This window comes from Manihot esculenta, chromosome 10 (assembly GCF_001659605.2).
Source record: "Manihot esculenta cultivar AM560-2 chromosome 10, M.esculenta_v8, whole genome shotgun sequence".
Taxonomy (NCBI): domain Eukaryota; kingdom Viridiplantae; phylum Streptophyta; class Magnoliopsida; order Malpighiales; family Euphorbiaceae; genus Manihot; species Manihot esculenta.
The window spans coordinates 255,775-266,554 of NC_035170.2; the positions used below are offsets into that span (position 1 = coordinate 255,775).

Here is a 10,780-nt window from a genome sequence, read left to right on the forward strand (position 1 = left end):
TGAACGTTGGATGATCCAAAGCCCTCGATCTATGATATGATGATGTGATATGTACAGTACGGAATGTAAGACCAATGGGACCCATTCTACGTTCGTTGGCACCATGTAAGGGAAAGACCAGGACCCATTCTACGTTCTGGCACAGTTGCACTATGTAGAGGGCTATTGGTGACAAGTTCATCCTTAATGTGATTAGCTGTGATGTGATGCATTCCATGATCCATATGATTTAAATGTTTTTATTATTCTGCTCACTGGGCTCTAGTAGCTCACCCCTCTCCCATTTCCCCAGGATTTGCAGGTACAGGGTAGACCAGGAGATCCGTAAGAGTAATGAAGTCATGTGTATGTAATAGATAGTGTGGACATGATAAATGTATTAATGTTATGTAAAAGTACAGTTTTAGTCATGTAATGACTTTGAGGATTAGAGGTTGTGCTTGACTATATGTATAAGATATCCCTTTTAATACATGATCTTAGATATTTTATGATGAGTATGCAAACCAACTCAACGTATGATGTATCGCCCATTGGGGCATTGATGAGATCCCACAGAGGGGTCATGATTATGTTTATGCTATGTACAGTGCATGCACAGGTTGAGTTTGGTGTATGAACGAAAGAAAAGTTTTAAATTTTTATGTATTTTCTTGATCATGTATGGGATTAAACAGGTTTTCAGGTTGTATGTTAGGCTTGCTACAGGTCCCGGCGGTTTTAAGTCGACCTGGATCCTAGCGCCGGTAGCGGTCCGATTCTCGGGTCGTTACAAATGTAATGATGTTTATGAAAGTCTAAGAGTTGTGCTTGACCATAGTAGTATGTCAATCCCCTTCTAGTACATGATCTTAATGTTTAAGGATGTTTATTGTAAACCAAACTTAATTCATGTTATGTCACCCCATTGAAGCATTGATGAGGACTCCAAGGCGGGGTTAATGATTATGTTTATGTATAGTGCATGCATAGGTTGAGTTTGGTGAATGATTGAAAGAATGAATGGATGAAAAGAAAAAGTTCAAATTTTTATGTATGTTGTTGATCATGTATGAGATTAAATAGGTATTCAGGATGTATGTTTGGCTTGCTATGGGTCCCGGCGGCCTTAAGCCGATCTGGATCCTAGCGCTGGTAGCGGTCAGATTTTCGGATCGTTACAAAACAGGTCCAGCCCGTTCGAACCTTGATACAGGGTCCATATGGATTTCTCAACCAGGCCGACCCAGTCCTCATTGCCTCTCAGGCCGGGCCAGCCCTCACTGCTTCTCAGGCTGATCCTCCTTGAGCTCAGTCTTATTCCTATCTCCCGGTCCAACCCGGAATCGGGAAGAAGACCCCACCTTCAGCCTTGTAGACTCATCCACACACGCACAGAGGGAATAAGGGGCCGTTACGCATGAGACAGGTACCGGATATCCTCGTACAATCATATCAATATAGCAGAGACATGTGATCCAATGATAACCAGGCCGTTGCACGTCACTGGCAGACGAGGAAAAGAGATAAAAGGAGAATAATCCTCCCCTAAGCCCTAAGTTTTTCAATATTCCAAAAATCTCTGTAAAATCCTATTATTTCTGGATCTCAGATCATTAGATACGAGCTAAATAATATTTTTTAAAAAAATAATATATGTTTACTATCTCATTAAAATATTCCTTTCACCTAAATTATTGAATTATATTATTTAATTTACACAAAATTGATTAGTTATTTTTTTATTTCAAAAAAAATTAAAATTTCTCTTAAATTTTTTTAAAATTTTATTAACTAGTTATTATATTAATTTTATTGATCAAATATTTTACTATTTCATATTTATAATATGAAAAAATTATTAATTAATTATTAATGTTTTAAAAATTTTAATTAATTAATCTTTATATTATAATTATTTTAGATTTTTTTAATATTTAAAAGTAAAATTAATAAAAAAATTAATTAGTAAAATTTTTAAAATTTTGAAAATATTTTTAATACTGAAAGCTAATTAATAAAATTTTCTATACTGGGTTAAATAATAATTTTTGCTTGTTATAAGCATTCTCTTTATTATCCATCCCCATAGGCTGATTCTGTCCCTGAGCCGCATAGAGAGGGCATAGGCAAGGAAAGATGGAGGTTGCGGCTGTGGCCGCGCAGCTGAATTGTGCTGCTGGATCATACAAGGCTATGGAAATAAGATGGGCAACCTCAAAAGATTATCAGAAGAGAGTATCATCGAAGTTAAAATCTAGAAGAATTCCCATTTTCATATCCACAAATCCGTCGGACTTAAACCCTCGGGATCTAAAAGAACTGTGCATTACCTGCAATCACTCGTTCCACCGTTTTCCAACGCTCGACCATAATGGAAAGTTGGTAGAAGCAGTTGATTTGCAGAAGCTTCGCGTTGCTCTCTCTCACAGCTCGGTTCTCGTCTCTGTCTTCTGCAATTTACAGGATGCAAGTGTTGATGATAACCAGCCTGAAGAGCACCCTCTTGCTTCTCCTCTGATGGGTTTAAGAGATTTGTTGCGGACTTTGCCTCTTCCTGCTGTCTCTCCCTCCAACAGCCAATTAGTGGGCTTTGGTCGCGCTGTTTCTGATTTCGGATTGACTGCTTCCATCTACGATGTCATGGTAACCAGCAAAGCACCGGACTTATCAACCTCATTAAGTCTACATACTTTAGATTTATCTTTATTTATTGATTTTCGCTATCATCCCCAATAAATTTTATAACTTGGCTACCTAGCCATGGTCCACACTGCCATTCATATTAGGATTATCCAAGGGACCAAGGGCTTCTTGTTAAGTTCGTTTACTACTTTATAGTTATCCTGAACTCAAACTTTTCAATTTCTTGCTTGAACTTAAAGAATCCTTTATACTCACTGCTGGGTTGGTATTTTTGAAGCTCTGCTCAATTTCGATTTGATTTTGTTCGTAAATGTCCATTCACTTACTTGATTTGCTCTAGAAACAAAAGGAAAACAGCTTAATGGATGGATAATTGTACTTCTGTACAAATAGCATGCTATGGATCCTTCAGAATTTGCATTGGGGGCCTCAACCTTGAAAAGCATCATATTGATTTTAAAGATTCTGCTTCTAGTTATCCTGTTTTTGTTCCACTCCATAGACTAGACTAGGTGTTTGATTGCTTAGGCTTGGTACCTTTAGCCAGATAGTTTAGATTCCACTTGTATTCATATAATTGTGTGTCAGTGCCTCCCAGGTTGTACCTTCACTACGGAGAATGGGAATTGGGAAGATGATAGTTAAAAGAATTATAAGGTTATTCATCATTTACCTTCTGATCTTGAATGCATATTAAATTTCAGATTTTGATTTGCACTTCCTTAATGGTATCTTGCTGCTTGTGCCAACATATATTGTTTGTTCAAATTAATATCACATAGCTTATCTTGAGTTGATACCTTGCTTGCTTGATCCGATGCATCCAATTACATACTTTGGCTTCTCTGGAACAAATTAATTTTTCCCCTTTACTTTATTTTCTTTTATTTTACTTTATTCTATTCTTTTGGGGGTACTATCCTTCTTTATGCTTGCCTGCTAAAACCTATCTATGTATTATTTCATGTAGGCATATGCTCAATAACTTCATATGCAGTCTAAAACCAAACGCTACCCCTCCCCCCCCCCCCCCCCCAAAAAAAAATAATAATAATAATATAAAAATAAGAACCATATCTGAGATCTCACATTTACCTTTTCGCCTTCCAGAATGCTCACAAACAAAGAAATTTATGATATTGCAGCCATTTGCTCCGCCAATGAGAGGTAAATTAATTTTATAGAGGTTGCTTGTCCATGATGCATAGTCGCATGAATTATCAATTATATCTTGTGCATCCCACCAATATATTTGTAGAAGTTCCCTCCTACTTCTTCTAGTTGCCTTTGGAAATAGAAACAACTGCAACTAGAGAAAGAACATGGATTGCAAATCCAAGTCATGCTTAGATGCTATATATCTGCGTATATGAAAAGCTTAGCTGGTAACCACAATTTACCTGAACTTTTGTTAGGTTGTTCTTCAAAGCATGTGGTTTTGGAGATGATATATTGGGTTCCACAACAATGATGTATACAAGGAGCGTTTCGACTTATCCTCAAAGTGACCAGATGGCTAAACGTGCAGGTCGAAAACTTTTGATATTACCACCAGTCAGAAAAGCACCATGATCCTTTGAAGACTATCCAGTTGTAGAGTTGAGCCACTATGAACCCTAAATTGAAGTGCTAGTATCCAGAGGACAGAAGAGAAAGCAAGTTCAAATTTCATCCCCAAGTTGTGGAATAGCTGTTGAAACAGTATCTGAAGAAAGAGGAAAGTAAACAGAGGGTGGACTTCTGATTTTATTGAAAATGTGGCAACTTTAGCTGCTTGTGATTTGCATCCTTGTAATGATATCAAATGCATATATCAATATAGTTCCTTAATTATTGTATGTCTAGTTATTGCATAGCGCCATAAAAGCATCATCATCATCCTTCTTTTTTTATTTATAATTATTCGTTTGATGAGCTTTTTTTTTTTTAAATTATTCATTATTAAAAAAAGGGAGATTTATAATTTAGTCTCTAAGTATTGCCATTATTAACAAGTCAGTCCCTGTATTTTTAGAAACCTATTAAAACGTCCTTATTTTTTCTCTCCATCAACGAAATAGTCATTTCATCTATTTTTGCCGTTAAAAATATAGTAAAAGATCAAATTACTCCCTTCTTTTTCTCTTCCTCCTCTTCCTCTTTCTTCTTCATTAATTCTTCTTTCTTCTTCTGCTTCTTCTTCTTCTTATGCTTCTTCTTCTGCTTCTTATGCTTCTTTTTCTTCTCCTTCTCCATCATCATCATTTTCTTCTTCTTCTTTTTCTTTTCTATCATCATCATCTTCTATTTTTTTGAGGAGGAGAAGGTGGAGGAGGGGAAGGAGGGACTATTTCATTGACGGAAAGAAAAGATAAGGACATTTTAATAGATGTGAGAAAAGATAAGGACTATTTCGTTGACAAAATAAAACGATAAGAATGTTTTAATGGATATGAGAAAAGATAAATATATTTTAATAGATTTTTGAAAATATAGGGAGGAACGATTTTGTTGACGGAAAAAAACGATGAAGAGTGATTATTTCGTTGACGGAAATAAATGATAAAGACGTTTTAATAGATATGAGAAAAAATATGGACTATTTCATTAACGAAAAGAAACGATAAGGATATTTTAATAGATATGAAAAAAGATAAAAATGTTTTAATAGATTTTTGAAAATGTAGGGACTGATTTGTTAATAATAGTAATATTTAAAAACTAAATAAGGGGTTTTATTTGAGGGTAAAATTGAAATTTAAAAATTTTTTCTTTCCTCTTTTATCTAATTTTAACGGACAATAGGATAAAATGATTATTTCGTTGACGGAAAGAAAAGAAAAGAATGTTTTAATAGGTTTTTAAAAATATAAGGATTGACTTATTAATAATTGTAATACCTAAAAACTAAATTATAAGTCTCCATTACAAAATATTTTTCAAATCATTTTTCAATTCATGCAATCTGAAAAGAATTATAAAAATTAAATAAAATATATAATTAAAATTATAAAAATTAAATAATATAAATATTCAAAGCAATTAAGTATTTTTTTAACTGAAATATTAAAGACAAATACATTATTTATAATAAGAGCTGTTTGGAAATATGGATAAACTTGTAAGCTTCATAAAAATACAAGGACCTGATGATAATTTATCATTTAATTTATTTACGTCTTAGGTTAGATGTCGGGTTTGAATCGCCTCCAGCGAATTGGCACTTGGCATCATCGATCAGATACCGTTTCTCTCTGGACACCTGAGACTGAGTGCACAAGAAAGTGAAAAATGGAGGCTCTGGTATGTGAGAAATTGGGGGATCCTGGTGGAAAGATGGACGAGAATTCCCCGATAGTATTGAGCAAAAACTACCCGATCCCACAATTGGACTCCACCACTGCAGTCAGAGTGAGAGTGAAAGCCACGAGCTTGAACTATGCCAATTACCTTCAAATTTTAGGTAAATACCAAGAAAAGCCTCCCCTGCCTTTTGTCCCTGGCTCCGATTACTCTGGTATTGTGGACGCCGTCGGTCCTAATGTCTCCATTTTCAAGGTTGGAGACCGCGTCTGTTCCTTTGCTTCCCTCGGCTCCTTCGCACAATTCATCGTCGCGGATCAATCCCAACTGTAAGCTTATTTCTTTCTTTTGTTTGCTTTTTTTTTTTTTTTTTTTTAATTTATTTTGCTGCTATTGTCCTATTTCAATTTTCTTCTTTTTCTTTCAATCAAGACTTCGAGTGCCAGAGGGATGTGATCTGGTGGAGGCTGCTGCACTGCCCGTCGCTTATGGAACCTCCCATGTGGCTCTTGTTCACAGAGCTCGCTTGACCTCTTCTCAGGTACCTCGTCATCTATTTCATAATCATTTCTCTCTTCTTACGCTTTCCCTCTTCATAAGCCTTAAAACGCCTTCAGATATCACATAAGAACTGGGAACTGGGTACACGGTTGACCTTGCATGTCAATATTATGAATTTCTCTAGGTATTGCTGGTTCTTGGAGCCGCTGGAGGTGTTGGCCTTTCTGCTGTACAAATTGGCAAGGCTTGCGGTGCCATTGTTATTGCCGTTGCTAGGTATTTTTTTACTTCTCCAAGACTCTTTTCCAAGCATTATTATCCGTTCCTTTTTGTTTTCCTTTTTAAACAGGGAAGATGCTTTACAGCTAAACTTCTGAAATGCATTTGAACTGCGATCAGGGGATTTGAAAAGGTAGGTTTTTTGAAGTCATTGGGAGTTGATCATGTAGTGGACTCTAGCAAAGAAGACGTCACTATGAGTGTCAAGGACTTCCTTAAGGCAAGAAAACTTAAAGGTGTCGATGTTTTGTATGATCCTGTTGGCGGAAAGCCCACTAAAGCAGCCTTGAAGCTTCTGAATTGGGGTGCTCAAATTTTGGTCATTGGGTTTGCTAGTGGGGAAATACCTGTCATCCCTGCAAATTTCGCTTTGGTTAAGGTACCTGATTCTACTTATTCATTTGCACTTATTGGATTACCTATAATTCTCTTGCAAACCATATGTAGAAGTCATTACTAAATGATTTTATTTCCCAAAATGTGAATTTAATGTAAAAGAATGCTAGGAAAAGATAAGGAGAACACTAGCATATCCATAAGTTGGTCACATCACCAGGTATAACTATGAAGAGAAACCCCTATACACTTGCTAACAGTTATGGGGTTTGAATTCAATATAGCTCAGGAGAAATTGCCTTGGCCTCAAGTCACAAGCTTCGCCACTTATTCTCTTACTGTAGAACCTTTTGAATCAGGAGATGTCAAATTTTGATACAAGTGAAGGAAACTGGTCATGATTGCATTAGGATGGAGCACAAATCTCTGGTTCCAGACTGAATCCTTCAAGTACTTAGCCTGTACAAAAATAAGTGAATATATATATGAGAACTATGCTGAATAACAAATGGCAGTTTCATAACAGAGTACTCTGAACATAGGTTGTTTTCCCATTCAACAAGCTTGTCTGATCTTGTTGAGTTAACATAGTTCTGTAGCACACATTTTCATTATCTTTTTAATATGCAAAAGTTGACTGCTTCTGCTTGTTACCAGAACTGGACCATACATGGACTTTATTGGGGTAGCTATGGAATACATCGCCCAGGTTTTCTTGAAGATTCTCTGAGGGAGCTACTATCCTGGATGGAAAAGGGCCTGATTACCATCCACATTTCTCATATTTACAGCGTATCAGAGGTCTGGACCTGAACCTTTAAGCATACTTGTAGCCAGAAGTTGTATAACCATATTAATGATTCCCCTCTGATATTTGAAAACTTGATTCTGAGAAGGGCTATTACATGGTCCAATAATCATATTCTTTGGCTTTCAACCACGAGGGTGCTATGGGAATATGTGAACCTGCAATTGGATCAAGTTCACGTACTGGTTTTGAATCGATATTACTGTGTGATGGCATGATTGACTAGTTTCTCCTGCTTGTTATATCACAAAAGGAAGTATTGGCCTTAGGACCAAGCTTATTTATTCATGATGTTATTTTGGAATCAACAAATACGAGTTACCAGTCGAATGGGACAAAATTCTATTGGTAGGTTTCTTGGTCATGCATTATATGAAAGAAACATGCTGATTGTTTTTTTTTTCCATTGACTAATCATGAAAATTTATGTCATACTAGTAAATGAAATGTAGATGCCAGTGATTTTCCTGCTTATTGCCATTATCTTGATTTTACTATAAGCGCTGTAACCTGATCTACTTTATTAAATATCCCTGGCAGGCAAATCTCGCCTTTTGTGCTATTAGAGATCGGAAAGCTATTGGAAAGGTGATGATTGCTTTTGATGATAAAACAAGTCCAAGATCGAAGCTTTGACTCAGCAGGATTCAGCAAGAATGGAATGCAGAATGTAAACCCTCAATCTTGAATTTCAGAATCTTCACCTTTTAATCCTTCAACCGCTACAGAATGTCATCATTTGTAGTATCTGTGATCAGATAAATATCGGGGGCAAACAATTAGGATACAAGAAATTGTTAAATAAAGGATTCCATTAAAATGTTAGTAGAATAAACTGGAACTAATGAAACTACAATATCATTTTCTTCGCTGATGGGATGAATCTAGTGTTTGGTGGGAGTGGGTCACAATATTTGTAGTCTGCTTCTCGCAGCTTATTTTAGAATGACTTCCGATTTCAATATTTCTCGCTCTATATCTCTCTCTTATTGTCGTTTGGGGGCTGTGATTGATCTTGGACGATTGCTTTATGCCATATCTGCCAAGGAGAAAGGTATGAATATGACTGTTTTCCCCCTTCCTCTTGTACTAGCAAACTTTCTAATGCTGTTTGGTAAGTTCGTTAACCCCCTTTGAGATGGAATGTTTCCATTTTCCGTGTTTGGCTTTTTAGGAACTATGAATAAATATCCTTTGTAATTCCATTACAGTACAAGCTTAGGTTGACTTGGGGATTTTCCCTCTTCTTACCTCGCCATCTTCTTGCCATGTTCGTTCTAGAATCTAACCTCACTTTTCATTCTGTTCTAGCAATTTGTTTATATCACCATGGTCATTGAGAAGTGGCTGGGGAATAGTATTATTCAATTATAATCGAATCTGTAACAATTTTTTTTTTAGAGTAATTTGATTTTCTTTTTAAAATTCAGTTTGTGTGTACAGAAATTAGCTTTTGGTTAGAAACATTTGTCTTTTTAGAAGGCTATTGACTGAAAAGGCAGAACGTTTGGTTAGAAACATTTGTTTTTTTAGAAACGTTTGTGTCGTTTAACTTTTGGCGTTTGCATTTAGTGTAATTTTGATTAAATTTTAAAATTAAAATTAAAATTAAAGTTAAGCAATTCAATAATTCAATTATTAAATATGTAATATAATTTTATAAAACATATTTCTTCTAATCATTTTGAACATATTACTTTTAATCATTTTGTATATACTTCTTTCTTTGACTTCATTAAATATATAGATCTGAGTTAAAAGTGATTTTCCTCGGGTGCCTGAATCTCATCACTCGTAACCTTTTTCCAACACTCGTGACTAGTACTTGTATATAGAAGTTAGGTACACCAATTGGATTTAAAGTGGTTTGGGAAGGATCACCGAAGAATAGGAGGACATGTAATATTTGTTAAGGTAGCGTCTGGAAAATCAGAATTGGGACTGATCTCAACTGTGTATTGCATGAGGATGTATATGAAGGTGATTTACTCATTGTTAGAAATCATTTGGGTAAACCAGTAGACGGTTTTCACTGTTCAGGTTGGGCTTCTTTCTCTTTAGCAGCTGAAGGCTTTGTTCTTCGAGCGGCAGTCCCGTTGGCTAGCAGAAGATATCAAATGGCTTTTATGGAATCTGATTGTCTTTTGTTAGTACTTAAAAAACACATCGCACTAACTCCGGTCAATATAGGCCGATCAGAAAGAAGCCAAAATGTACTCGACATCTTAGTTAGCTTCATAGTCACCGACGTTTATTTGGCATCAAATTAAGTGGCTCAGACTACTAATTTGCAGTGGTGTCAAAAGTTTCATCCGGTCTTCCGAAAGTTTGTGTTCCCACCTCCCTTCGAGCCTCTCAAGTGACTTCATCTACTCAGCTATAGGTGGCTTTTTGATCATATATAAATCTAATTTCATTTTCTTCTTTAAGTTACATAGACATTAATGGCGTATTGAGAATGCTAGAAATCAATTTGTTTGGAATTTTGAGTATGCTTTAGTTGATTTCTATTCTTGTACTCTTTTTATTTTACTCAATGAAATTGGCCTTTCACTAAAAATGGAAAATCTGAATCTGGTACAACTCATCTGCTGGTGTTGAAGAGCAGCTGTCAATAATACATTACCCAACATGAATACATATATATCTACAGAAAATAGTGCATATTATTAATGAGTTGCTAATCTAATTATACTGAAATCGTTTTGAAAATTGAGAGATTTTAAGTTCAAATGAATCAAAAGAAATGGTATAAATAGTTGCATTGCTATATTTTTATTTGATTGTTAATGATATATATGTGGGCGTGTGTTTCCACCATTTATTTTTATTAGTTAATGTTGGTGTTTGCTGGTGTCCCTGCAAAGCATTAAAACTTATGGGTCAGAAATGTACGTTCTATATGTATATTGACAGTCATGTGGTTGAAAAGCGTCTGTACTAACAAGG

At 35.6% G+C, this 10,780-nt stretch overlaps 2 protein-coding genes across 3 annotated transcripts; both read left to right on the plus strand.

The window, feature by feature from the left end:
• The first annotated feature begins 2,053 nt into the window (after positions 1–2,053).
• Positions 2,054–4,463, plus strand: LOC110623882. Of its 2 annotated transcripts, XM_021768897.2 has the most exons (4): positions 2,055–2,625; positions 3,224–3,282; positions 3,736–3,792; positions 4,041–4,463. In XM_021768897.2, exons 1-4 carry the CDS (start codon positions 2,119–2,121, stop codon positions 4,195–4,197), a joined length of 780 nt encoding a protein of 259 aa, XP_021624589.1. In that variant the 5' UTR covers positions 2,055–2,118; the 3' UTR covers positions 4,198–4,463. The 2 variants fall into 2 exon arrangements, with proteins under 2 accessions (XP_021624590.1, XP_021624589.1); XM_021768898.2 differs by lacking the exon at positions 3,736–3,792 and having other exon boundaries at positions 2,054–2,625.
• A 1,334-nt stretch (positions 4,464–5,797) lies between these two features.
• Positions 5,798–8,807, plus strand: LOC110624998 (quinone oxidoreductase-like protein 2 homolog). Its single transcript, XM_021770475.2, has 6 exons — positions 5,798–6,236; positions 6,340–6,448; positions 6,593–6,684; positions 6,808–7,066; positions 7,681–7,824; positions 8,372–8,807. Exons 1-6 carry the CDS (start codon positions 5,896–5,898, stop codon positions 8,465–8,467), a joined length of 1,041 nt encoding a protein of 346 aa, XP_021626167.1. The 5' UTR covers positions 5,798–5,895; the 3' UTR covers positions 8,468–8,807.
• Positions 8,808–10,780: the final 1,973 nt, after the last annotated feature.

Excerpts from the sequence above, each read along its gene's own strand:
- LOC110623882 (XM_021768897.2), top strand. The coding sequence starts at position 2,119 with ATGGAGGTTGCGGCTGTGGCCGCGCAGCTGAATTGTGCTGCTGGATCA. Across the intron at positions 2,626-3,223 it reads CTTCCATCTACGATGTCATG|GTTGTACCTTCACTACGGAG; the intron begins GTAACCAGCAAA and ends AGTGCCTCCCAG. Across the intron at positions 3,793-4,040 it reads ATTTGCTCCGCCAATGAGAG|GTTGTTCTTCAAAGCATGTG; the intron begins GTAAATTAATTT and ends AACTTTTGTTAG.
- LOC110624998 (XM_021770475.2), top strand. The coding sequence starts at position 5,896 with ATGGAGGCTCTGGTATGTGAGAAATTGGGGGATCCTGGTGGAAAGATG. Across the intron at positions 6,237-6,339 it reads GTCGCGGATCAATCCCAACT|ACTTCGAGTGCCAGAGGGAT; the intron begins GTAAGCTTATTT and ends CTTTCAATCAAG. Across the intron at positions 6,685-6,807 it reads ATTGTTATTGCCGTTGCTAG|GGGATTTGAAAAGGTAGGTT; the intron begins GTATTTTTTTAC and ends AACTGCGATCAG.